The 26,145-nt window shown below is 57.2% G+C and overlaps 3 protein-coding genes, 1 long non-coding RNA gene and 1 other non-coding gene across 9 annotated transcripts; 3 read left to right on the top strand and 2 right to left on the bottom strand.

Moving 5' to 3' along the window:
- Positions 1 to 665: 665 nt before the first annotated feature.
- Positions 666 to 16,466, top strand: LOC119097932 (paraplegin-like; the record flags this gene model as incomplete). The annotated part of the gene is made up of 15 exons (XM_037220874.1): positions 666 to 689; positions 1,273 to 1,419; positions 1,745 to 1,964; positions 2,414 to 2,562; positions 3,028 to 3,192; positions 3,649 to 3,800; positions 4,276 to 4,414; positions 5,072 to 5,155; positions 5,799 to 5,961; positions 6,918 to 7,048; positions 8,488 to 8,667; positions 10,926 to 11,045; positions 12,616 to 12,798; positions 13,268 to 13,404; positions 16,316 to 16,466. Coding segments are annotated over 15 exons (2,145 nt in total), but the record flags the coding sequence as incomplete, so codon positions are not given.
- Positions 10,292 to 10,373, top strand: TRNAL-AAG (transfer RNA leucine (anticodon AAG)). The gene has a single exon. It is a non-coding gene; the product is annotated as a tRNA-Leu (tRNA).
- LOC119099463 (uracil phosphoribosyltransferase homolog) lies at positions 14,732 to 17,622 on the top strand. 2 transcript variants are annotated; one of them, XM_037222616.1, is made up of 3 exons: positions 14,732 to 14,819; positions 15,177 to 15,299; positions 16,316 to 17,622. In XM_037222616.1, the coding sequence occupies exon 3, from the start codon at positions 16,601 to 16,603 to the stop codon at positions 17,291 to 17,293; it is 693 nt and encodes a 230-aa protein (XP_037078511.1). In that variant the 5' UTR covers positions 14,732 to 14,819; positions 15,177 to 15,299; positions 16,316 to 16,600; the 3' UTR covers positions 17,294 to 17,622. The 2 variants fall into 2 exon arrangements, with proteins under 2 accessions (XP_037078511.1, XP_037078512.1); XM_037222617.1 differs by lacking the exon at positions 15,177 to 15,299 and having other exon boundaries at positions 14,746 to 14,819.
- Positions 17,623 to 21,254: 3,632 nt separating this feature from the next.
- Positions 21,255 to 23,073, bottom strand: LOC119099509 (uncharacterized). Its single transcript, XR_005094389.1, has 4 exons — positions 23,061 to 23,073; positions 22,132 to 22,144; positions 21,552 to 21,700; positions 21,255 to 21,441 (listed from the first exon to the last, which is right to left on the bottom strand). It is a non-coding gene; the product is annotated as an uncharacterized LOC119099509 (long non-coding RNA).
- A 658-nt stretch (positions 23,074 to 23,731) lies between these two features.
- LOC119098935 (transformer-2 protein homolog) lies at positions 23,732 to 25,803 on the bottom strand. 4 transcript variants are annotated; one of them, XM_037221988.1, is made up of 5 exons: positions 25,718 to 25,803; positions 25,363 to 25,446; positions 25,009 to 25,089; positions 24,154 to 24,234; positions 23,737 to 23,923 (listed from the first exon to the last, which is right to left on the bottom strand). In XM_037221988.1, the coding sequence occupies exons 1-5, from the start codon at positions 25,782 to 25,784 to the stop codon at positions 23,808 to 23,810; spliced, it is 429 nt and encodes a 142-aa protein (XP_037077883.1). In that variant the 5' UTR covers positions 25,785 to 25,803; the 3' UTR covers positions 23,737 to 23,807. The 4 variants fall into 4 exon arrangements, 3 of the variants coding, with proteins under 3 accessions (XP_037077885.1, XP_037077883.1, XP_037077884.1); XM_037221990.1 differs by lacking the exon at positions 25,009 to 25,089 and having other exon boundaries at positions 23,732 to 23,923; XM_037221989.1 differs by lacking the exon at positions 24,154 to 24,234 and having other exon boundaries at positions 23,743 to 23,923.
- Positions 25,804 to 26,145: the final 342 nt, after the last annotated feature.

Here is a 26,145-nt window from a genome sequence, read left to right as displayed (position 1 = left end):
GTTCTGTCACAGTTGCTCTCTGTCGCTCCCAGTTGAGTAGCTCTGCACTTTAGCCATACTTCAATTAGAATTTCTATCGCGCCTTGAGCTCGTACTGTCCGTGTCTTGACATGTATGATACTTGCTCTGGACTGTCGCTAATCGCTCCTTTCCTTCAGGCCGTTTGCTGATGTAGCTATGTATCTCCCTGCATGGGCAGATGCATACTTATGATTATGTCCTTTTGTCCTTCTGATGACGTTGTCCGTCTCTTAAGACGCGTCATTGTCTCAAGATCTCTATCTCTTTAGATGCCTCATCTTCCCCTGTGACCAGTGTCCTCTCATCTCTCGTCGTATTCTTTACCCTCTATTCGCTCTCCCATGTCATGTCATGCATCTGGTGTCCTCCCATGTCACAGTCCGTTTCTTCCACGCACCCTGTTCCTCCTCTGCTTTTTTCCTTGTCCTCCTCCCACCCGTCTCCACCGTTCCTCTCTCTCTACGCTCTGCCGGCCGCTGACGTCTGCCTCCGCCGGGCAGCGGCCGGAGCGGCTGCTGCGCCGCGAGCTGACTGCCCTCCGCCGCCTGCTGGACCGATCCGGGCCCGTCGCCGACACCGCCGCCGGCCGGCGCGCCCTGCACAGCTCGCCGGCCGCCGCCGCCGGCCCGTCCGGTGACCGATCCGGCCAGCCGGCCGGCCCCGACAAGGTGAGGGAGCCGGGCCGGTCCTGAGGCGGACGGGGACGACGAGGCGGTGTTGGGGCGAGGGGGAGGGGACGAGCGGTGCAGGGGAGGCGCGTGAGAGACTGCTGCATATGTCGGCCTGTGTTTATGTGTTATGGCACTCGTTGCTGAGGCTGCGGTATGGAATGGGACATGCCAAGGCGACCGAACTTTTACAAGACTTCTGGCGCTATGCACTTGTGCAGGGGTCTGGCCAGAGTGGTTTGGGGCTCACATTCACCTCTTTCAAGAGGTGCTGTTACTAAACCAAGTGTGCTCACCTGTTTTGTATACCCCCCGCACCTGGTTGTTTTGAAAGCGTGGGACGTAAAAGCGAAAGTAATCATCCAACGTAGTATAATTCCAGCCAGCCCTCCCAAAGTTCACATGTGGCATGTATTCTCTTGCGAAGAGCACTCTGCCGTCTATCGCCCCCCCCCCCCTCCCCAGCCCCCTCACTTATCCCCGTAGTTGTTGCCGTCTATCGCCCCCCCCCCCCCGTCACTAATCCCCGTGGTTGTCCACGGAGCTGTGCCACACCTGGAGCGGCGCCCTGCCTTACCAGCAGGGTCCGGAGGACGACCCGGACAAGAAGAAGCCCGACGGAGAGAGCACCACCACTCAGCTGGCCAAGACCGCGCTCTGGATGCTCGTCATCTACTGGTTCATCACCATCGTGTCCATGCTGTTCCCGAGCAGTAACAGGCCGGATCAGGTGAGAGGGAAGAATGCAGCTCCTCTCTGCTGTGCGCTTTTTTGATGAGTATGAAGGGTGATCGAAGGGCAGCATCCGGTTACATCACTGGCTGCAACCGATACATCGGTATGCCACTTTGTCTGCGATGGTGCTCGTGCTGCTAAGGCGTTTATGTTGTTGTCGTCATTTTTTGATAAACTCATAACAAGAGTCTTCGTGATTTAGGTTTTCTGATGTTAACGACGGTTCAACATATATCGGGCATCTCATGTCGAAGTGTCTATCAGCCCCGGGCGGACGTCTCGCCCGACACTAACCCAAGTCTGCGTCCGTTCTCCGCCAGATCTTCCGCTTCGTCTCGTGGAACGAGTTCGTGCACCACATGCTGGCGCGCGGCGAGGTCGAGGAGGTGATCGTCCGGCCGGACCTCAACCAGGTGACGATCGTGCTGCACGACGGCGCCATCATCAAGGGCAAGCGGGTCGAGTTCAACGTCTTCCAGATGAACGTGCCCGACGTGCACCAGTTCGAGGAGAAACTGCGGGAGGCGGAGACCAAGATCGGTACGTCGTGGGCTGGTGACGCGACGGCGCCGGGTGGTGCTGTTGCGTCAGCTGTGAGTGTGGCGGACGGACGGCTTGGTTTGGTGTGAGCTGCGGCGCTGGGAACTGGGGCATTGGCGAACATCAGACTTGCAGGCTGTGTGTCAGGTTTTATCGTGGAGGCGGCATCAGTCTGTGGTTTAATATTGGTGTTGTGAAGAGCTACTGAACTCAGGGGCCGCGTGTGCGGAGAATGTAGACACACGCAAACGGTAGACTTCATGCTTTCAGTCAGACGTTTTTTCCACCGCAAGATATCACCATGTTTTCGCCCTTGAGGTTGGTTGGAGCATGTAGGAGCTCATACTCTCCTCAAGCTGTGCGGCCAGAGGGCCATGGCCTGACTGTGTACGGGGTGCTCGAACGCCACTGGCTGCCCTTCTGGACATCGCCTGATCCCCTCCCCCCAGGGGTACGGCCGGAGGACCGGATCCCGGTGGTGTACGAACGGTACTCGGACGCGGCCGGCCGCCTCCTCACCACCATCATCATCGTCTCGCTGCTGGCGTACGCCCTCTCCGTCAGCAAGGGCCGCTCGCCCATCTCCATGAACGCGCTGGTGAGGGTGTCGCCGCGCGCGGCCCGTGCGTCGAGCCAGCTCAGGTGCCGCTGGTGCGGAGCGGCGTCAGGGAAGCGGCGGCAGCGAAGCGGCGGGCTCAGAGACCCGGCTCACACGATGTTTGTGTTTATTGGCGTGTGTTCCGCTGTGGCCTGTGAGCCTGTCTCGTGCAGTCCTCCGAAGATGGCGTTCTGGAACTGCGGTGGTCCATGTTAAGTCGCGTCGTCGTGACATGCCGTACCGTTCCACCTTATGAGACAATGACGTCTCCGCTGCACCCTTGCCTCCGCGCACCGAGCTCTCCACTTCTCTCCTGTACTCTGCGCCGGCAGAGTGACATCACTCATTGGCGGCCCTCTCCCGGAAATCGGACGCGCCGCCGTGACGCCCCTCCCTGTCCTCTAACCCCTCCTTCCCCGACCCTCGCCGCCACCGGTGACCCGCCGTCTGTCGGCCGGCCGCCAGGGCTCCTTGTCGCGCGCCAAGTTCACGGTCGTCGACTCGCTGGCCGGCGAGGGTCGCGGGGTGAAGTTCAGCGACGTGGCCGGTCTGAAGGAGGCCAAGCAGGAGGTCATGGAGTTCGTCGACTACCTGAAGCGGCCAGAGTACTATCGCAGCCTGGGCGCCAGGGTGAGTCTCTAGTGGTTTGGCTCCGTGCTGTGGCTCTGTAACGTGGTCCTAGTGATGTAATTCCAATGCCAGCTCTCTCTCTTATAGTGTGACATCGTAGCTCCAGCATTACAGTTTTAGCGCTCTACTTCCACCACCCCCTATTTAAACACCAGGTCAAACTACAGCGAGGTACGGAGCAGCAACTCCGAAACCCCGGAATCTTGATTTGTTGTGTGCTGTGTACGTACGTACGTATGCACGGTTCCGTAACGCGATACCACATTTTTACTCCAGAGCCTGATGTAGTACATCGCGCAGTGCTCCGTGTATGAAGCTGTTATCGATACAGGGCTCGTTAATGGAATGCTTTCAATAGCGTGACCAGGACTTCATCCAGGCCCGATTCAGAACTGTCCCACGCCGGCTGCTGCCCGTTCCTGCCCGTGACAGCCCCCTCCCCTGGATGTTCGCCAGGTGCCGAAAGGTGCGCTGCTGCTGGGTCCGCCCGGCTGCGGCAAAACGCTGCTGGCCAAGGCGGTGGCCACCGAAGGCCACGTGCCGTTCCTCACCATGAACGGCTCCGAGTTCATCGAGATGATCGGCGGTCTCGGCGCCGCCCGGGTCAGGTGCGTCCTCCGGCCGGGCAGTGTCACGTGGACGGCGCTGGCTGCTGGGGACGCGGCCGTCGCCGCCGGTTATAAAGTGGTGGCTCTGCTGTCCCCCAGTGCGCACATGACGCCTTTGGCTCCTGAACTCAAATTGTGATGTTCATTTATTTGAAGCCACTTACCGAGGTTTGTTTCCTTTGCGTGCCGCATTCGCATTGTACTGCGCTTTAAGTGGCGGTTATCGTTTATTGGTCAGTTTGTCACCATTTGTACACCGTTTGGCACGCCGCTCACAGCGACGCAACGATTCGTGCCAATGGAATGTTGTTGCAAGTTCTTCTGACGAGTGTTAAAATAGCAATGCGATGGCACGACCGTATGGTCCAACCAATTCAAAGCTCCCATTCATGGCATGCTTGCTCCTGTACCAAAACCAGACCTCAGCTTTTGTGGCGCGCCGCAGAGTCTTGACCATGGACGTGTTCTCCGGCAGGGATCTGTTCAAGGAGGCCCGGAAGCGGGCGCCGTGTATCGTGTACATTGACGAGATTGACGCCATCGGGCGGGCTCGAGCCGAGGGCGCGGGCAACTTCAGCGGCGGCGCGGGCGAGATGGAGCAGACACTGAACCAGGTGAGAAGGAGCAGACACTGAACCGGGTCAGGCACTGGACCAGGTGAGACCGAGCAGACACTGAACCAGGTGAGAACGAGCAGACTTTGAACCAGGTGAGACACTGGACCGTGTAAAACGGGGGAGACATGGAACCATGTAAGACGGAGGAGACAAGGAGACATGGTGAGATGTAGACACTGGTCCAGATGAGATGGAAAAGACACTGAACCAGATGAGATGGAGACCAGAATGTACACTGGCCCAGGTGAGACAGAGGAGACACTGAACTAGGTGAGATGCTGGACCAGGTAAGGCAGAGGAGGCACCTAACTAGGTTAGAAGAAGGAGACACTAAACAAGGTGAGACGTTGGATCAGGCAAGACGGAGGAGACACCGAATCAGGTGAGATAGGGCTTCCACCAGCTGAGATGTATTTTTTACTACATGATATAAAGCAGATACTGGTCTAGGTTTAAGTAGGATTTTAACGAAGTGGAATTTGGTTGTTGGGGGGTCTTACCCGACTGCGACATGACGCTAAAACGCTTCTGTTGATGAGTTCTACCGTCCGGATCCTATGAGGGGTCCTGACATCCCAGCGTCATCTCAGGTCTCCTGGCTTTCAGTGTTTGTTGATTAATATCAGTTGACGGTGGGTGCTTTGTTGGCTTCAGCTGCTGGTGGAAATGGACGGCATGGCCACCAAGGAAGGCGTGGTCATCCTGGCGTCCACCAACCGCTCCGACATCCTGGATAAGGTGACGACCCACCGCCCCGCGGCTCGGGACCGGCTTCACGGAGCCGTTGTACATGGGCATCTTGCTAGAGAACAGTGGACCTTTTCGGGACGGGACCTTTTCTGTTAACGTTGTGTTCTAGTGTAAGAAGTGTGTGTGTGTTGTATGTTACAGTTGAACACCTGCCTACTTGGTTGATATCATCAGCATACGTACGAGTGACATAAGGGCATTCCTGGTTTCTGCAGTGGCTTGTATTGCCCACTGTCATGCATCCGTAAGTGACCTCGGTTTTTATACTTGATGGACTGGCCCGAACAGCCCTGTCCGGGCCTGGCCTCTCCTGTCTTTCCCTGGCTTAGCTGGATGTTCTCTGCCCTGTCGTGATGCCGCCAGCCACGCTGTGCTGAAGCGCAGGCTTCTGCCCCTCCACGTCTGCCGTGACGTGACCTGCCTGACCTTTGACCCCACGTCATGTCACCTGATGTGCAGTATTCTTCCATGGCCTCGGCTGTTTGGTCCTGACCTGCCTTGACCTCCCGCGACCTCCCATGCCGTTGCGTCACCCGACATGACATGGCCCATCCACATGTGTTGTCCATTCGGGCCGTTTTGATCGTCAATCTGTCCTGACCTAACCTGACCTGACCTGGCCCGGCGGCAGGCGTTGCTCCGCCCGGGCCGCTTTGACCGACACATCCTGATCGACTTGCCGACGCTGGCTGAGCGGCGCGAGATATTCGACCACCACCTGACCTCGATCGTGCTGGAGCACCCGGTGCAGGCCTACTCGTCCCGACTGGCCACCCTCACGCCCGGCTTCAGCGGTCAGTGAACCCGGCGTGTGACCTTGGGAGTCTGTGACCCGGCCTGAAGATATGGGGCAGTCTGTGGGCGGGGTCCATGACCTCGGGGGTCTGTGGTCCGGGCTGACGACATGCGTCAGCCTGTGGTCCGGGCCCGTGACCTCGGGGGTCTGTGGCCCGGGCTGACGACATGGAGCAGGCCGTGGTCCGCGCTCATGACCTCGGGGGTCTGTGACTCAGGCTGAAGACATGGGGCGGCCTGTGGTCCGGGCTCTTGACCTCGGGTGGTCTGTGACCCTGGCTGAAGACATGGGGAAGTGTTTGATCCTGGTCCATGACCTCAGCGGTCTGTGACGCGGGCTGACGACATGGGTCAGTCTGTGACGCGAGCCTTTGACCTCAAGCGGTCGGCTCCCAGCAGTGGTCGGCATACCTTTAACGGCATACCTTTGTTATGCCGTTTTCTGGGACTTAGGGAAGTGGCTGTTGATGACACCCAGTTCACCATCCACGACTGGTATGCGCGTTTCTTCCCTGCCCGAACGTTTTTTTTTTTATTATTCTATATGTATGTCCAGGATTATAAAACTATTAGACAAGTATTAAGTCATTTATTTATATATTATATTTATAGTATTAAGCATTTATTAGCTTATTAAGTATTTATTAAGCTTATTATTTATAGTATTTATATTATTATACGGTATATTATATTCATAGTATTAAGTTACAAGCGTTATACACTGTTATTTCAGCTTGACTGCAGGTCTTCTGTTTTAAGTACCTCCACTCGCTGTCTTCGCATGCCTTAAAGACGACACGCGTTTCCCCAACGTGTGGCCCATTTAATAGTGATCGTCGGGTTTTGTTTTGGACCTTGTCAGCCGTACCTTTCCTCTCCAGAACTGATTGCGCATGGTTTTGATTTCGCCACACTGACCTGACCTGTGACCTGACGCCACGCCACGCGCCCCCAGGCGCCGACATAGCCAACGTGTGCAACGAGGCGGCGCTGAAGGCGGCCCGGGACGGCGCCAAGCGGGTGACGGGCGCCGAGCTGGAGTACGCCATCGAGCGAGTGGTGGGCGGCACCGAGAAACGCTCGCAGGTACGGTGCGGCGTCGAGTGAGTGGTGGGCAGCACCGAGAAACGCTCGCAGGTACGGTGCGGCGTCGAGCTGGAGTACGCCATCGAGCGTGTGGTGGGCGGCACCGAGAAACGCTCGCAGGTACGGTGCGGCGTCGAGCTGGAGTACGCCATCGAGTGAGTGGTGGGCGGCACCGAGAAACGCTCGCAGGTACGGTGCGGCGTCGAGTGAGTGGTGGGCAGCACCGAGAAACGCTCGCAGGTACGGTGCGGCGTCGAGCTGGAGTACGTCATCGAGTGAGTGGTGGGCGGCACCGAGAAACGCTCGCAGGTACGGTGCGGCGTCGAGCTGGAGTACGCCATCGAGTGAGTGGTGGGCAGCACCGAGAAACGCTCGCAGGTACGGTGCGGCGTCGAGCTGGAGTACGCCATCGAGTGAGTGGTGGGCAGCACCGAGAAACGCTCGCAGGTACGGTGCGACGCCGAGCCGGCGGGCCCGGCACGCAGGCGGGGCACGGTCGGGCTCGGCGCTCTGGCGTACCCGAGTGCGCCTCGGGTGTGGCACTGCTCGGGGACGATTGGCAGGTTCGGGCCGGGATTGGCATGTATATGTACGTGTTCTGAGTTAGAGATGATTACCTGAGGTGTAGACATAGAGCTCAGACTGAATGAGTCACGACATCGGGGATGTTAGTGGGGGTGTTATCACTAATAGCTGCTCTGAGATACGAGGCAGAGTACAAAAAACAACGGAAATGCCATTAAGCATGTCTGTTGTGATCCTTACTCGCAGCCCGCAGGTGCGGGGTGCTGCTGTCGATAGAGTTGTGAAGGTGTGGTATCTAGAGGACTAGCAGCCGGTGCTCAGTCGCCATCGGCGGCGGTGTAACTTCGCGTGGGGTGATTACACCGGGACTCCCCCCTTACCAGAGCATGTTCACCAGTATTAAATGTTGCATAAGTCGGTGCCAGTATGGGCAGCAGCCAAACTTTGTCGGCACTAAGCCAGTGCCCAATGATGCATCCAGGCGGTGCTGCTTCGTATCCCAATGTGACCATTGGGCTTTTCATAGAAAATGTACATTTTTTTGTAGATACGAAGTGCCACTACCATTTGCCACAGACTCCTCTGTATGGTGAAGATGGTGTATTCTGCTGTACGCCGCGCGACCATCCTGGTTGGACGGGACTAAGTGCAGTGCGAGGCGTGCTATCATCTCGGCCTATAACCACACATTTGAGATAGGCAGGGCCCGAAACCAGTCTTGCTGAAATCGAAAGTGTTCTAAGATAGCGCGAAGAAAGCAAATTGCTTCGCTGTCATTTTATGCAGACGTGCCAGACCAGCCCTGTCTTCGAGAGCATTGCTGGGATGCGGACGGCGTCGCCGCCGGTGGTGTTAACCCCGTGACCCCGGCACAGCCGGCGGTGTTAACTCCGTGACCCCGGCGCTGCCCTCAGGTCATGTCGCCGGCCGAGCGGCGCGTGGTGGCGTTCCATGAGTCGGGCCACGCCCTGGTCGGCTGGCTGCTCGAGCATACGGACGCTCTGCTCAAGGTCACCATCGTGCCGCGCACCAATCAGGCCCTCGGCTTCGCCCAGTACACGCCTTCCGACCAGCGCCTGTACACCAATGACGAGGTGGGGGCTGGGGAACGGGGAAGGGGACGCCGGAGGGAACGGGGAGGGAATGCTGGAGGTAACACCGGAGGGAATGGGGAAAGGGAATGGGGGAGGGGATGCCAGAGGGTGGGGAAGGGAACACCGGGGTGAAGTGGGAAGGGAACGGGAGGGGGGCGTCGAAGGGAACGGGGGGGGGGGGGGGAGGGTGCGGCGGACCGAAGGGAAGGGGGAGGGGGATAGGGCGACACTGGGTGCCCCATTTGTGATGTACCTGTCTTGCTAAGGCAGGACCGATGTTTGGGTCAGGTGTGTCGAACCTTTCTCAACTACCTGGGAATGCTCGAACAAAAACCATTCACGGCAGAAGGACATTCTTCAGCTCCAGATGGACAGTCCCTGACAAATCCGTTCCACCCTGTCGTCCTATTCATGTATATCAGTAGTGAGTATGAATGCTGACGAGAATGCTGTCTCCCCTCGCTGGTCTTCCTGTCTGAGTCAGCTGTCATCTATTGTTGCTTTGCGCGCTATTCATGTAGTGTGTAGCAGGGGCCGTCCACATATTAAATACCGAGCACATGGAGGAGGTTCTGATGGAACGTAATAGAACCGTAACAAGGGTATGGTTGCATAACGTCATATGGAGCACAACGTCCCAGAACGTAATAGAACCGTAACAAGGGTATGGTTGCATAACGTCATATGGAGTACAACGTCCCACTCCCGCTTCTCAGGAGTGGGACGCTATGCTCAGGTATGGCTGCAAATCATGCCTAGGTCTTTTTTAAATTGTTGTCTCTCGCTCTTGAGAAGCACCGCGCCCGTCCCCGTTTCGCACCTCTAGCTCAGCTGGTGATTTTGTTTCGGGTGCATCGACTGCAAGTGGTCGCGGCGCCCATCTTGACCTCAGTTTGGGCCGAACGGACGTTGACATTTTGGGACGTTGCGTGAACACAGCGTAACAGGGAGATGAGGAACGGCTTCACCCAGTGTAACCAGTGTGTAACCGGGGAAGGGTTAGAAAATGGCCAAAATGCGCAACGTAGTTTATGGACGATCCCACATTATGTAATTGATCATTCATTTCACGTGGCAAAAGCCGTTCTGCTCAGGAACCGAGGGAGTATGCGTGTCGCATGTCCTCGCTGCGGGGGCGATGAAGGTCCTCCCAAGTAAGGGGGGGGGGGATCGATAAACATTTTTGCGATTTCTAGTCAATGCCCTTATAGTCGTCAGCAAGCTGAGGGGGGGCTCAGCCGGCCCCCCCCCCCCCTCCGACTCGTCCCGTCCCGCCCTACCATGCCCTGCTCTGCCCTGCCCTGCCCTGCCCTGCCCTGCCCTGCCCTGCCCTGCCCTGCCCTGCCCTGCCCTGCCCTGTCCTGTCCTGTCCTGTCCTGTCCTGTCCTGTCCTGTCCTGTCCTGCCCTGCCCTGCCCTGCCCTGCCCTGCCCCGGCCCGGCCCGTATCGCACCTCTGGCCCTCGGTCTGACCTCATTTCTAACTGTGACCAGCTGCGTTGGGTGGAGATGAGGATATTGTCATGGTTCCCAGCTGACACCATCGTGACGTACGTGTTACGTATGGATGGCTTACCGTTGGGCACCCTGTGGTCGAGTTGTTGCTTGGCGCGGGGTGCCGTCGCGGGTAGCGTGGCCGAGCGGTCTAAGGCGCTGGTTTAAGGCACCAGTCTCTTCGGAGGCGTGGGTTCGAATCCCACCGCTGCCATAGCTTTTCCCTTTTGCACGATACATTCCGTTTTCTGGTTCTTTCAAACCCACTAAACCGTTTCTGTTATATTGGTTGCGGGTTAGTGTTCCTCTGCAAGCCGTGTCGATAGTAAAAGGTCTCGTGAGCCGCCTTACCGCAGAATCGTAGGCGGGCGACAGGTCTTAGTTAACATGGCAACAGGAGTTTGAAGTATCTTTTTCATACTTCTGGTTGACATGAAGTGAGAGAACCTTTTCGATGCTTCGGGTTAGTAATAAACGTGGTTTTAATCGGGGCTTTACGGCGCACGCAACTCCTTAGGCTATATGGTCTGACCCGCCTCATACCCGGGCAAGAAGGGCCAAACACTGCGGGAACTCGAACCTCGTGCCTCTGGTGTCCGAGAGGGGCAGCTAAATATTAATAAGATTGCAAAACAATGATGTAACAATGAACACCAATAAGTTATGAGCCATTCTTTCTCTTTCCTCTGTCGGGTGATGTGGGTGGCTGATGTAGAACATGGCACGCATGCATCGGTCACGCATATCCCGACGTCCTTTTCGTCAGCTGTTCGACAGAATGTGCATGGCGCTGGGTGGCCGCTGCGCCGAGGCTCTGGTGTTCGACCGCGTCACCACCGGAGCGCAGAACGACCTTGACAAGGTCACCAAGATGGCGTACGCCCAGGTTAGTGTCGGCACTCGCTGTGCCTTCGGAGCGCGTTTGGGCGTCGAACGCCGCTGCGATTTTTTTTTTTTTTGCCGCGTGTTGTACATTCGCGCATTCGAGTTTTCCCTCATGCGAGCACACAGGCTTCGAGTTGGCATTTTAGCGTTTTGTTAGGTGTGCGGCTGTCTTAACCTATATTGTGCTTTTCATGGAGTGTATTCATCCGGCTGAGCCGCCAATGTCAACCATTCATCACCATGCGTCATGGCAAATGACACCTCATTTTTAACAGACATCAGCGATCAAACGTGCAGCTTCATATGCGGTGCCAATTACGATGGGAGCTGCAGGCCTCGATCAAACATGCAGCCTCGTATGGGGTGCCAGTTACGATCAGGGCTGCAGGCCTCGATCAAACATGCAGCCTCGTATGGGGTGCCAGTTACGATCAGGGCCGCAGGCCTCGATCAAACATGCAGCCTCGTATGGGGTGCCAATTACGATGGGAGCTGCAGGCCTCGATCAAACATGCAGCCTCGTATGGGGTGCCAATTACGATCAGGGCTGCAGGCCTCGATCAAACATGCAGCCTCGTATGGGGTGCCACTTACGAACAGGGCCGCAGGCCCAGCGAGTGTCCTCTGAGCGGTGAGAAAGTGCTGAATTTGGCGACCGCCCCTGCTGTCTTGCCTTAAAGAATATAATATCCTCGTGAATCGTGACCACTGCTAGCAGCCTCATGTCGCTTTCAGCAAGAAGGGCAACTGTTCAAACGTTGTGCTGTTTCGATTTGCGCACAGTTGTTGCCAGTTGCGTGACCAGGTGGCTCAACAACTTTCATGTAGGTGTCTAAATTTTCCGGGGATAATGTATTTTGAACAAAACTGGCATTTGCTGTTGACGTCGGAAACGGGATGTTGCCCGGTTGGGGAACAGCTGCACAACACGGCCCTAGCGAGGCCCTGATCAGGGCAGCTGTCGGTGTAGCAGCGGCACCAGACCAATGCGGCATGAATCAGTCACGCCCTGCGGACCGCACACCGGTCCCAGTCTGGGGGCGTTTTGGTAAGGATTGGTATCAGATTCCGACATCCACAGCAGGGCACGGCTAGTGTCAGCGTGCAGCGCGCGTGGCGACCGCGGCACTGTCCGACGAATGGATGTGGCGGTAACCGACGGACGGGAAGTGGTCAATGTCGCCTTTTTACGAAGCTGGCCTCGTAGACCGCAAGTGGTGACTTAAAGCAAACAAGGAGGTGTTTGGTCGTGGGAGCTGCTCATACATATGGTCGGGCTCGTTTTGACCAATGTTCATCCAGCCTTTTTTTTGCCTTTCTGAAGCTAAATCACAGTGATGAAGCAATTTTGTGGACCGAAATTGACTGGCTTGGCCGGATGCACGGCTAGGGAACTAGAAGTTTGCGCGCCTAAAGCCGGACTCAGAATGCCGAAACAGTATAACTTTTGAGATCGGCAGATAATCCCCGCACCCGTGAACCTGTGCTTACCGAGCTATCACTCGGTACGCACCAAACTCCCTGCAACGCCCGACGACCCCAGCTAACCCCGCGCCCTCGGTCCCCTTCAGGTGCGCACGTACGGCATGAACGAGGCCGTGGGCCTGGTATCGTTCGACCCGCCAGGCGCCGGCCGCCGGCCCTACAGCCGCAAGCTGGCCGCCCTGGTGGACGCCGAGGTGCGCGCGTTGGTGGCGCGCGCCTACCGACACACGGAGAGCGTGCTCCAGCAGAACATGGCCCAACTCAACTTGGTCAGTGGGTGAGGGGAGAATGCGCGCAGGTTCGCGCGGAGCTTTTGTGGCGTACCGGCCGCGTTCAACCTGTTATCGTACGGTTTTGCCTGTGGTTGGGAAGGTGAGAACGTTTTCGGTGTTTCGAAGACATGGGTAATGGGTTGTGTCTCCGGATGTTGCGTTTCATCCCAAGGCCGTGCAAAGAGCAGTCTGAGTGATAGAGTGTTACGGTGCAGCGTCTGTTGCCAGTTGTGTCATGGCCTGCAGGCGTGTGCGAATCTGTGATTCATCTTTGTCACATGTTTTGTCTACTCTATGTGTAGACAAAAAACGTGAAAACCACGACCACGAAAAGAGCTGCGAACAACCACGAAAAGAACCGTGGTGTATCTCAGCCGCGTTTCCCGGACGCCTTCACAGTGCCGCTGCCCCTTTCCCCCCCCCCCCCCCCCCCCACGCCCGGGTAACATCAGCGCCGTCGCCGCAGATGGCCGAGGCTCTGATGTCGCGTGACACGCTCAACTACGACGACGTGGTGTCGCTGATCGGGCCGCCGCCACACGGCCACAAGCGCACCGTCGAGCCGCAGGAGTTCGAGGGGTCGCTGCAGGCGGCCGAGGCGGCCGAGGCAGGCCGGCCGCCGCCGCCGGCCGACGCCGAGCCGCCGCCGGCTGGCGACGCCGACGGCGCCGACAAGGCACAGGCTGAGCGACCCTCGTAGTCGCGCCGCGGCGGCGGGGTGGTGCGAGCGCCGGCCTGGTCCGGCGAGCCAGTGTGCTGACGTCGGCGGCGGCACAGACCCGGTGTGGCGGAGGCAGGGGACGGGCTTGCCTAGTCGGGCAGCGCGGCCCAGCCCGCGCTGGACGTTGAGGAAGGGGCCGGCCGTGCGGAATCCTGCCGCTACTGAGGAGGATGGAAGGCGGTTTCTTAGGCGATGACGTGATCAGTCCATTATGTGTGTGTATGTGTGTACATCCTGCTCGTGAGCGAAAGCTCCGGTCGAGCGACCGTCCACCGCCAACGTGGAGGAGTACGTGGGATCTTGTCCCTCCCCCCCCCCCCTCCCTTGCGGTGGAGGCGTGGAAGGTAATGCCGTCGGAAAACGACTAAGTGACCGAAGCGTGGGGCACCGGCCCCTTCTGCGTTCACCGGCGCTCCCGTCTAGTATGCAGCGTGCAGAAGTTCCGGAAGTGGCTAGGCAAGCGGGGATGGTTCCGCCTGCGCTGCCAATGGTCAGACGCTCTTCTAGGAGGTTGTGTGGAGGATATCGCTGGCGCTGAGAAGAGCTGGTGCAATACACGTGCCGTGGTTGTCTGGAGCTCTGCATGTGGGTCTTGCCGTAGCTGGGCACGGTTCTCACCGCCAGTGCAGTCCTTCGCTGGATGCACATGTCACGTGTTGTTTGAAATAGTATGATGAACTAATGGCAACGGAAAACGGAATGCCCAGACAGATCCAGCTCAAGTTTGTCGAGCATTGCACTGAGTGGCGTAATGTTGAAGAAGTTGGCCGTCCCCGCCAATGGCTGTCTGGTCCTGAATACAGGGCTTTCACACATTTCTGATCATGACCTATTTTGGGCACGAGAGCACTCGAGACAGTTACGCAATTCAAAGGTGCTCAACTGCTTATTCATTCAAACGCACTTGAATGAACAGACAAAAAGCACACTTGGATGAAAGGTATTAGGCTTTCGACGCGGCTTTTTCCAGACCGCCTTCTGCGTTTCGCAGGTTCGCCGACTTTTCCTTGGACCGCGCAGCTTGTTTTGGGCCATTCGAAAAGAAAAGTGCACCAGCAATTGGTGTATTTCGGTATGTGGCGTGCCAACTTTGTCGAGGATGGCGTTGGTCTTCCCGGCGATGCTGTGCGCACATGAGGGGAGGTGCTGCCAATAATATGGTAATCTGGTGTGAAACGTTCGTGACGCAGCAACGACAATTGTGTCATCCTTTTCCATAGCGTGCCGAGCGAGGCGCGATTGTCGATTCTTGCCAATTCTGGCCAATCGTTTTTCTCAGCACTAAGGGTTCGAAAAGGTAAGATTCGGATTGGTTCAAAAGATTGCCATCGAATAAGGAACATTTGTGCGCAAATTTTGCGTGCATTGATCTTGCCCTGCGCAAGCATTGTGGGTGTACAGTATCGCTACTCTGTTCTCGGATTGGTTCTTTATTTTATCATAAAGATTTGGTCTCTTTGTTGGGAGTGGAAGTCATCTTGGGACATTGAGTGGTTTTCTTTCAGTGCCCACTGGCTATTTGTTTGGTGAAAAGTATATTGAGTTAGCTTTCTGCTTATTATTTTATGTGTAGTGCAAAGGTAGATATTGCTTCTACTCCTTGTGCACATTGGATGAATTGTGGTAGTGTGACTAATTATGGTTCTTGTTACAGGCACGGCACAGCTTGTAATGCATAATAAGATATGTCATTAACATCAAAATTGTTTCTGGCAGCATCTTGTGGTGTTTCTATAGGAATTATTAGTTATGTTCACATAAAACAGCAGGTTGACAGGTGAGGTTAGCTGTGTAGCTATTAAGTAATGTTGCATCAAGATAGGACAGATTATTTGTTTGTGACTCAATTTTTACATAATTATAAGATGATCTAAATGTTACATATGAGCTGTTGAATTGGTGCTGCTGAAAATTAGGTGTGCACCGGTTGTGTAAGAACTCAATTTTCATCAATGTCAAATAACTCAAGCCATCATTCATTATTTACATGCCCACTTTGGCATAGGATAAATCAGGTGATTCTGGCTATTCAAGTTGTTGCTGCTGATGCACTACAACCTGTGGCAGACTTCAGCAACTCTGTGTGGGGGCAGAGGTGAAGAAAGATGTCAACTGGTATTAACTTTGTAAATTTTGGGGCAGGGATTTTGTGAATGGGTATTGCATTTTAAAAATATGATAAAAGAATGTAATTTGTTGTCATTTAAATTGAAAGACTCATTCTGGTGTCCAAAACATAGCACTGAAAGGTCTGTCAAAGTCTGCAGAGCAGCTGCAGCAGAGGCCAATCAACAGACCATGTAGGGTCATCATCTGACATTGTACATTTTCACATTTTCCTGTTGTTTCACATTTTAAGAGTACAGAAAAGCTCAATGAAATTTAAAAATGGATGCAACCCTTGACCCTTCAATTTCATGGCTAGAATTATTGTAATCTTGTTTAGTCAAATAAACAAGGGCCCGCCCATGCATCAAATTTAATATGAATGGCAGTCATAGTATTTTCCAAGATTCAGAGAAACTTTCAGTTCTGTCATAAGTTGTGCATTCTGAAAGGAGAGCATGATTAGCATTGTTAAGCACCTTTTTATAGATTACCAACCATTGTTTGACTTTGACATAAATGACTGACGCCTGATGCATCAAAGCACAATTGAGATGATAGACAGCTTGTGAGAAGTTTATCTGGGCAGATGGAGCATTAGAGCATAACTAGGTTTTACCCTCTCAGCTCCCGCGTGGCGGCGTACCCGTCACATTCTCTGAGGTGCTAAGCGCGAGTATTTGGCAGGGAGCGACTGCACGAGGGCGTTATCCGGGACGTGGAGCGGCAGCAGAGGCGCAAGACTGAGAACCTGGCCGTGCTCGGCAAGCAGCACGACCTGGAGAAGATCCTGAAGCGAGAGCGGGACAGCGGCCACGCCGACAGCGAGCACCACTGACGCTGAACAGAGCCGCCGGCGGAGGGGTTCCGAGCGCACTCGAGTGGCAGGCGACCTACGTCGCTCCTTGTGGCCGGAAGTTGCCGATATCGGGCCGTGTTCTCTCAGGCGTTCTAGTCACCCCGTGGGACGTCATGACGCACGCGGACTCCCAGTCCGCCGCCGAGCAGAAGCTGCCGCCGGCGCTGATGCCGGCCGCGCCGCCCGCCGGCATCAGCGACAACCTCACCGTCATCCCGCGCAAGAAGCACGTGTGCGAGCTGCAGACCATCATCCGCGACAAGACCACCTCGCGTAGCGACTTCAAATTCTACGCGGATCGGCTGATCCGGCTGGTGGTGGAGGAGGGCCTGAACCTGCTGCCCTACACGCCGGCTAGCGTGACGACGCCCACCGGCCGCCAGTACCAGGGCTTGCATTACCAGCGTGGCAACTGCGGCGTCAGCATCGTCCGCAGCGGCGAGGCGATGGAACAGGGCCTGCGCGACTGCTGCCGCTCCATCCGCATCGGCAAGATCCTCGTCTCGTCCGACCTGGACACGCACGAGGCGCGCGTCGTCTACGCCAAGTTCCCCGAGGACGTGGCCGAGCGGCGCGTGCTGCTGATGTACCCCATTATGAACACAGGCAACACAATCGTGCGCGCGCTGCATGTGATGCGCGAGCACGGCATCCAGGAGGAGAACGTGATCCTGCTGACGCTGTTCTGCACGCCGGCGGCCGCGCGCCTCGTCACCGCCAGCTTCCCCAACCTACGCATCCTCACCTCGGAGATGCACCCGGTCACGCCAAACCACTTCGGCCAGAAGTACTTCGGCACCGACTGAGCGGGTGGTCGCCGCTGGGAGGCTGGTCTGCGGACCGGGAGGGGGTGATACGTGGCGCGAGCGGCGGGCGGCGCCGTCCTGCTCAGGGTAGCGAGCTTTGACGCCGAGTTGAGCGCGGAGTCGACTCACGACGGGGTGTCTGGGACCCGGGGCTGGTTTAATTTGGTCGAAGATGTTTATGTGTTGGCGAAAGCTTGCAGTTCTGTATGGCATTAATAGTTTTCCGCGCTGGGCGCCTGGATTACTCATCCCTTGCTATAGGTGTTTTTGCTTTTGCGTGAGAGCGTTACATAACCCCGTCCGAAGAAATATAGAGTTTTGGTTGATGATTCGTTTCCTAACGTGTTTCCAACCGAATCGATGCTGCAAAGCAAATCTTGCGGCTGGGCCTGCTGCCCTTCATCAAAACATGAAAAAAAAATGCCGAAGGTGTCAATTTGTCAACTGTTTTGAGTTGTTACAATGCAATGCCGAAAAGGGTATATTGTAGATTTAGCTGAGCCGAAGTTATGCGTTTCCCTCCCGTTGTTTTGCCTCTTCATGATCTGAAACTTACAAACGTGCTGCACCAATGCGGATAGAATCACAATACCCCCATCGGTTATTGTGTGGGTCTGTCACTGTGGACTGTGGATTGTGGGAGTGTCACCATGTCTCAGGTCCCCACATCGTTTTGGAGTGATTGCATCCAGGTCACGGTACATCTCCAAGAGCGTGACCAGAAACATGCAGGACTACCCCTAAGCATATCCATCTCAGCCAGCTACAACTGCATACACGTACGGTGTGCCAACTATAGGGGTTTGATCGGTCAGAACTACACCTCGTAACCCGAAAGTGACTATGCACACCTGGTCGCACGCGAAATGTGCGTACCTGGATGGATACGATCTCCTAGGTGTAATGTTGGCTACGGACTGCCTTAACGCACGTGGCCGCACGCAGGTGCCTCCACGCACTCGGTCGCAGAAGACTGCGCGTGCGTGGGCGTCGCGCGGATCAAAACCCCGGCACCATGGCTGGTGTTCCGCCACACATTGCGCGTAATCGCTGTTTGGCGCGAACATCCGTCTGTGCAAAAACTATCCTATCTGGGATCTACTTGATGGTACTTGCATCGCCATGCCTAGTGTGTTCAATATGGCGAACACTTCTGAAACGCCTGAAACGCATTGTATGTCAGGGGCCTGTCCCACCGTAACAGACCCGAAGACACGGATGTCTGGTGCCCGTATTGGAGCTGAGGGGGTGGGTGGTAGATGGTACAGACCCGCCCTCTCGCCATTCTCAAATGGCAGCAAAGCTAAAAGTTGCCTACACCGAAGTATGGTGCGCATTCTATCAAGAAAACGAGACGCCAGATAAGGAGCAAACAAAAGACCAAACGAGTGGGCAAAATGTTAAGCCATCGCCTGGCAGACAGAGTGTTCCCTGCCTCGGCCACGGACCGGCCGCACCAACGCACGAAACAGTACGTCTCCGCGTCGCCTGTGCCGCGGCAGAGCTGCCGTCCAGTGAAGGCCCACGTACTCGGAGGCCTGTTAGATCTCTCGCTGAACGCAGTGGTCAGTCGGGTTGACCCCAGCCCCACGCGCCATGGCAATATCCAGCAGCCAGAGGCCGGCGTCGCCGTCCGCGGAAGGATACTGAGGAAGCTGGGGAACGGAGAAACAAAAGAAACAACAAACTGCATACGTTTGTGAGCTCGGACGCGTGTGGCCAGTTGTGTGAAATATTTCAATTGGAGTTAGCGGTGAGGTTTGTCAGAAAATTGACTTTGATTTGACTGTCTCCGTCATGTTCAATGTCCTCGACCAGGATTCAGTGAAGATCTTTGAGCACAAATAACGATAAGCACGTTATCATCATTCTACATCGCGAATATTTCCCGAGTCGCCTTGCTTACTGGCTGACGATTCGTCCTCTAATCACGTTGTCTTTGATGCAAAACAAAGCCGCTTGTGACTGCTGCTAGACCCATCATGGAATGTTGACCTGGCTTGGGCCTGCTATTCGACCTATGTCCACTACAAACCGGTATCAGAGACACTACCCCACATTAATACTCTGAAGGCTTCGCGATCAGTATTTCTGGGGGCAAAGATGGCAATGGTAGGAGACTCGCAACCCCCCCCCCCCCCCCTCCCCCCCCTCATCCCGGCCGTGCATCATCGCAGCCACTTAGAGTGGACGTCATGATCTCGGCGTACGGAACGGCCGCTGCGTGGCATGCTCACGGGCTATCCGCCCGCTGCGCGCCACTACCGACAGCACAGATCGTCATCGTCTTTACAGCACCACTGTCGTCATGGAAACATGGCGCCACGCTACTAGGACATATATTTGCCAAACAACGTAAGAATACAAAAGTACCCTCGTCCGATTACCAATTTAGAGAATATTCGTGCCGGGCTGTTACGCTCCACCCGCAAGCGGCGTTATAGCACAAGTAGCGCCGACGGACGTCCAGCGCTGGCGGGCGGCCGGGTCGCCCCGCTGTGCGACGCCCGGCGGACCCTGACTCGAAGCCGGCCTCCTCGACTCGGGGCCCCGACTCCGTCCTCTCCCGCCTCCCCGCGACGCGACGCGCCCTCCTGACTCCGAGCCCTGGCTCCCCTCGGGCCCGACCCTGGTCGACCGGAGCGCCGCCTGGTCGACAGGGGCGCTGCCTCCTCTCCCGGGGCGCCGCCCGTCTCGCGCGCGCCGGCCGGGCCCGGGCGGCGCCCACTGCGCGTGGCCGCGCGGGCGGTGGCGCGCCCCGTGCGCGGTCGGCTCGCTCGTGTCGGCGCCTCTGCCGCGCCGCCTAGTCGTCCTCTTCGGCCAGTGCGCTGTACATGGTGGGCTGGGCGAACTCGGCCGGCTTCTCGTCCAGCACCTTGGGCGGGCGCGGCGCCCGCTCCCGCCTGTCGAGCGAGGCCGTGTCAGGCGGACGCTTGGGCGCGCGAGAGCTCCAGCCGCACGGCCCGGCCATACACTGCGCGACGCTATGCGGCGTTACACAGCCTCCCAGACGTCACGGAGTGGTGGGCTGGTGATGTGGGGACAGACACACCAACACCCCAGACACGTAGGAGTGGTTTGCCGACAGCGTGGACATACATAGTGGTTTGTGGACATAGGAGTGTTTTGTCGACAGAGTGGACACAGAGCGGACAGACATCAGGACACCCCAGACACGCAGACGTCAAGGAGTGGCTTGTCGACAGGGTGGGGACAGACGCATCGACATCCCAGACATGTACACATCAAGGAGCGGTTTGTCGACAGAGTGAGGACAGACATAAGGACAAGGACACACGCAGACGTCAAGAAGTGGTCGGCTAGCACCAGGCGGCCGCAGGCTGGTCGATGGGTCGAAGGTCGACACGGTCACGCGTAAGCGAGCGCTCACCCGCCAACACCGGATGCACGCCGTCTTTGACAGAGGCCAGACTGACGCCGTAGGTGGAGTTCACGACGTCAGACACATCGCCACCCTGCGTGCCCCAGCGACAGCGGCGTCTCAGCAGGTCTGTTGATTCACGCGTCACGCACGGTACCGCTAGGGGCGTGCGGGCCCGTGTGGGGCGGACGCGACAGACGGCCGTGTCCAGTCCTCAGGGCGGCGCAACACGTACCTCTCGGCGCCCTCCGCCTTCCCATTGGTCTCTCCGGAACTGGCCGCCCGCTCGTCCTGCAACGACAGCATCGTCAGACTCAGAGGGCAAGCACGCGGAGCGACACACAAGAGCACCACCAATACAACACGGGACGCTCATTACAGCCTCGTCGCGCCGGCCTCAATCGACAGGCGGCGGACCCATCCGAGCCCAGCCGCGCTCCAGCCTCCCTCCAGCACCGCGCCGGAGGCTCACCTGGTCAGCCTTGGGCTTGGGCGGCGGCCCGTCGGCGAGGCGGATGTCGCGCGAGGCCTCAGCGCGCCGCTGCGAGCCGGAGGGCGCGCCGTCGGTCGGCGGCGGCCGCGGCCCGCTCCGTCGACAGGCCCTTGAGCCGCTCCTCCACCTCGCGCTCGCGCGCCGTCGTGTCGACGGGCCGCGCTCCGCCGAAGATGCTGCTGGACGCCGCCGGCTTTCCGATCTCCTCGGCCGGCACCGAGCGCGGCTTCAGGTTCAGCTTGGGCCGCGCCGGTGCCGCCCGGTCGCCGTCGGCTGCCGGCACGCGGGCGTGACGTCACTCACTGGCCGGCCGGCGGCGCCAGCAGCGCCGCTCGGGTGAACACGCTCGTCAGCGGTGCCGGCGGCGCGGAGGCGAAGCTCACCTGTGGAGCCCTCGGCGCTGTCTGGTCCGTCCCTGCCTCCGTAGCGGGGGCCGTCCCTGGAATCGCCGCGCGGTCCGTCGCTCGGCTCGTAGCGCGGCCCGTCCCTGCTATCACGCGGGCCGTCCCTGGAACCATACCGCGGACCGTCCCTGAGAAACAGAACCACCAGGCGTGACTGCAGAGCACAGCTGAATCGCCTAATCGCGGCAAGCGACCGTCACAAGCCTACTGGCAAATCTCCAGCACCAATGGCGAGTTTTTGTGATCCACGTTTATAACTAGAGGGGAATCTTATTTACGACTGATGATGGCTGATTTAAGTTCATCGCGTTGTACCAGGTTGCTCAAAGGATGCCGTTCCCCGCGCTGCCACATCCCTTTAAACGTGGGTAGCGCGGGGAGGGGAGAGGCGGTTGGTGCAGCAGTTTGGGGAGCGCCGTCCGCGCCAAGTCACGTTGATCGACTAGTTAACGGACGTCACGCGCTGGCCGATGCAGCCGCACCAGCCGGGCCGGCCGCCGAGTGCAGAGTTGACGGGCGGCCCGCCGCCCCGGCTCGGACGGCGCGCCGGCGCAGTTACCTGTCATCCCGGCCTGGAACAGGGCAGACGGGAGACCGTGTCACACGCGGCGGCCAGGGTCAGAGGTCAGACGCGCGGGGGGGGGGGGGGCAGAGAAGGCGGGATGGGACAGGACACGCGACCAGCACCGATCAGAGTACAGAAACGCCCGCAGAGTCCCATCTGTGCCAAAACCTGTATGGCATGATGGTTTTTTTAGATTTAATTCCAACTCTGGCAATGGATGGATTTCCGTTATCAGGGATAATACTAAGCAGTGTTTGTGAGCCTCGACCTCTACCATCTGATGGTGAAATCCCAGGTGGACCACAACATTTGGCGGCGAAAGTTGAACATGCCGCAATGCTCGGCACGGTCCATTCTCCCCCTGCCGTCAACTGACCTTTCGCACGAAGACATTGTTTACTGTACGCGTTGAAGAACGACTGAACGCAGTGCAAATTCTTCAAGGAGATAGCACGACGCACCCGAATACACTGAGCAGTTCTGCGTGACGACGCAAAAACAAATGCAACAAATATCGAAGTCGCCTTCCAAATCACGCAGGCAATGAAAGCGAGCGCAGCCTAATAGCAGAGCAAACACAGGAACAACGCCACAACGGCAATTTTAATTTTACCTTTACTGTAATATCAATCGCCAAAGTAGAGCTGGCACGTGCACTTCCCCGTTCAGTGAAAATACGTGCGTTTTGTCATCAACACTGTGCACATCACCATCATCATCATTCCGTGCACGCCAGCGGTCGCCCACGTTCGTTGCGTGCGCAGCCCGAGCGATGACTGGCACCCCCTGTATCCTCCGTGCATTCACTCATCACACTCCCCACGCATTCCCTAACCAACACCCTTTGAGCGCCCGTGCGTCGCGTCCCTCTGTTTAAAGCGACCATGCCGCAACACCCGCGTCGGCCGCCACCGGCAGCCTACCTCGGTCGCCGAAAGCGGTCGTCCCCCCGTCGGTCGTAGCCGAAGCCGCCGCCGCCGCCCGCCGCGGTCTGCGAGCACGGGCAAACGACGCGTAAGCCGACGGGCCCGGTTGCCAGCGCTGCGCTCCGCCGCGTCTCGGCGGCCTCTTAGCTGTCAGACGGCGAGGGCATCACGGTCGCTTTGCATCACGGCCCACCCACTTGTGCTATGTAAACAGTTCAGCAGCGGCGCGTAGGAGACGACACACATAGAGTGCGGCGTTCGTTTGGCGGCGCCCCGACGGCGCAGACCGCCGCACGAGTGGAGATGGCTCAGGGAGGCACGCTCGCCTGGTACGCTAACGTCGCTCGAAATACCCGCTGAAAAGGAGTGTCTAGATGTCGGGACGCAGCCGACGTCGTACGAACTAAGCCGAGTGAGGCCAACGGACAGAGCCGCAGAGCGCTGTCGCATGGATACCGAGCAACGCGACAGCAACGCAAGAGAGCGGCGCCTCCCGCTGGCCTCTGATGGCTGGTATCGGCTGAAGCACCGGTCGAAATCAGTGGCATAGCTCAAACATATCAGTCAGCGTGAGGGAGGCGATCTCTTCCCGCAACTTCCAATGCTTACTCTCTAGACACTCACTGGCGTAAGGCTTTGCTTAACCGCATAGAGTGCATGAACCACAACTGAGGAAAGGACCCACGAAACACGAACGTACGACGCTATCACGGCAGTTGGCATCCAGAAGCAAATTGCTGTTGTTTACACTGGTGAAAACGTGGGTCGGGCCATACCTCTATCCCCGTAGCGGTCGTCTCGACTTCCGTATCGGTCGTCGCCTCGTCTGTCATAGCCAAAGCCACCGCCTCCTCCTCGATCTACAACAGATTACGTAGCGTTGCGTCAGCATCCAGGCCTCGCTTCGGCGTCCGTAGGCGCCCAAACAAGCGGGTCAGCCGCTCATCGGTCCACACGCTGGCACGGAACAGCATTCGCTCTCTAGCCGGATACGAATGTCGACGAGGACACTCTCTAGCGTACGCGGCGAGCATGGACCACGGCGCTCGGCGCGAGCGGCGAGCTGGTGCAGACGTGGGTCTCACCATACCTCTGTCACCGTAGCGGTCGTCTCGACTTCCGTAACGGTCGTCCCTTCGTCTGTCATAACCATAACCACCGCCCACTCGATCTACAACAGATTACGTTACGGTGCGTTAGATTTATCGGAGAGTCCTGTGGCTATTGCTAAGACGCAGCCTGGTGATGATGTTCAACGGAATATTGAGACAATGGGTGGGTTACAAAAGAGGAGCGGAACATAAGTTCGTGACAATTTCAGACTTCTTTCTTCTGGGGCGGCTTCTTTTTTCTGGAGGGGGACGACGAAGGAAAATGAAAAGAACAAAGCATTCGAAGAACTGAAATCATCCAAGCTTCTTGATTTGGTGATGCACATGCGGCATCGTAAAATACAGCGCAGAATGGGCCGAGCCTGATATCCTGATGCGTCATCTTGTGAAGAAAGAAAAGAAACGGAAGTTCTCCTCTTTCGAGGACGACGTGTTATGCTTAAACAAGCAATCGGCTGCGCAGCATTCCTAACGTTACAATGTCTGGCAAACAGCGTATCGCACAATAGCTTATAATGCAACGAGAGCCATACAAGCACTAAACGATAGCGCAAAATACCTTAAACTCAGCAATCACACCCTTGGCCAAAGAACCACAACGGCAGCTCAAGAAAAGCGGCGTCCATCCAGTCATCATTCCGCTAGTGACTCATCCAGAACCAGCACGTGACAAAGCCTCACCAATAGCCCAGCCGCAAACAACATACCGTGACACAGAATTTCAAATGTTTCGACCAGCGGGTTCGACAAGGCCACTTTCAGAAATCAGGCGCCAACCCCATGGCAAGTTCCCAGGAAGCGTTGCACTGGCGCAGAGACGGATCTGGCCATACCTCTATCCCCGTAGCGGTCGTCTCGACTTCCGTATCGGTCGTCGCCTCGTCTGTCATAACCATAACCACCACCACCTCGATCTACAACAGATTACGTTACGGTCAATTAGGTGAGGTCAAAATAATTGACAGAAGCTGAGGAAAAGCAGTGTCCCGCAGCGACAAGGTGTCCGTATAGAAAATTCGGACGCGGCCTTGAGAAACTCCACTGGCTTCCTAAGCCCGCAGACCAAGAGACCCATCAAGACGAGACTGCCTTGCATGCAAGTCACAAGGAATAGGAGTGCTCCAACACATCAGGTTTTCACATCACAGGACAAGGCTGTAAGCGCCCCACTGAGGGCGTGGCCATACCTCTATCCCCGTAGCGGTCGTCTCGACTTCCGTACCGGTCGTCCCCTCGCCTGTCACCATAACCATAACCGCCACCACCTCGATCTACAACAGGTTACGTTACGTTAAAATACGCCTTACGACGGCCGCTCAGCAGGACGAGACGAGGCACTCGGCGAGTTCCACTTCACACGAGCAACCTGAGGAAAGTGCATCAAACACGCGCGCCGTCGACCCCAGCAACGCGCAAAACCGGGCGTCATGTTCAGCCTGGAGCCTGGCTGCGGCAGTTGCACTGCGCGCCTCGCCTCGGATCCCGATCCGGAGGGTCAGCGTGGCGGCGACCGACCCGACCCGGCCCCGCCGTCACACCCACCTCCGCCGCGGCCGTAGTCGGAGAAGGACGGCACCGCCTCGTACTTGCTGCCCGGGCGGTTGGCCATCGTCGGCCCCTGGTCCCGGTCTGGAATGGCCACATGGGGAGGTCTCAGTCCGGCCGTACGCCTCGGTGACGGTCCGAATGGCCGCAAGCTGGCCGTTAATACGGGCATACATCTGAAATTGCTTACACCCCGCCCATGCATGCATGTGCTGCCACCTACAGGGCAACATGACGACGTGTCATGCAACAAACCATCAGCGAGAAGCACGTCCCTAAACACGCCACCGCGAATTATTGATAAGGTGAAATGTGTCACGACCCATCTAACGGCCCTGGATCAATACGTACATCTGCTGGTCCCCAGCGTGACGTTCCATATGGTGGTGGAAAGCCACCCCGAGTGCGGCGCACGCGCCCCACTA

Source organism: Pollicipes pollicipes, unplaced genomic scaffold, assembly GCF_011947565.3.
Source record: "Pollicipes pollicipes isolate AB1234 unplaced genomic scaffold, Ppol_2.1 Scaffold_4740;HRSCAF=5597_pilon_pilon_pilon, whole genome shotgun sequence".
Taxonomy (NCBI): domain Eukaryota; kingdom Metazoa; phylum Arthropoda; class Thecostraca; order Pollicipedomorpha; family Pollicipedidae; genus Pollicipes; species Pollicipes pollicipes.
Note: the sequence above shows the minus strand (reverse complement) of the source record. Positions and strands in the feature narration are given on the sequence as shown.

What these genes read in the sequence shown, in the direction of transcription:
- LOC119099463 (XM_037222616.1), top strand. Translation starts at nt 16,601, where the DNA reads ATGACGCACGCGGACTCCCAGTCCGCCGCCGAGCAGAAGCTGCCGCCG.
- LOC119098935 (XM_037221988.1), bottom strand. Translation starts at nt 25,784, where the DNA reads ATGGCCAACCGCCCGGGCAGCAAGTACGAGGCGGTGCCGTCCTTCTCC. An exon ending in CGACTACGGCCGCGGCGGAG is followed by an intron (nt 25,447 to 25,717) that starts GTGGGTGTGACG and finishes AACCTGTTGTAG; the next exon opens with ATCGAGGTGGTGGCGGTTAT. An exon ending in CGACCGCTACGGGGATAGAG is followed by an intron (nt 24,235 to 25,008) that starts GTATGGCCAGAT and finishes AATCTGTTGTAG; the next exon opens with ATCGAGTGGGCGGTGGTTAT.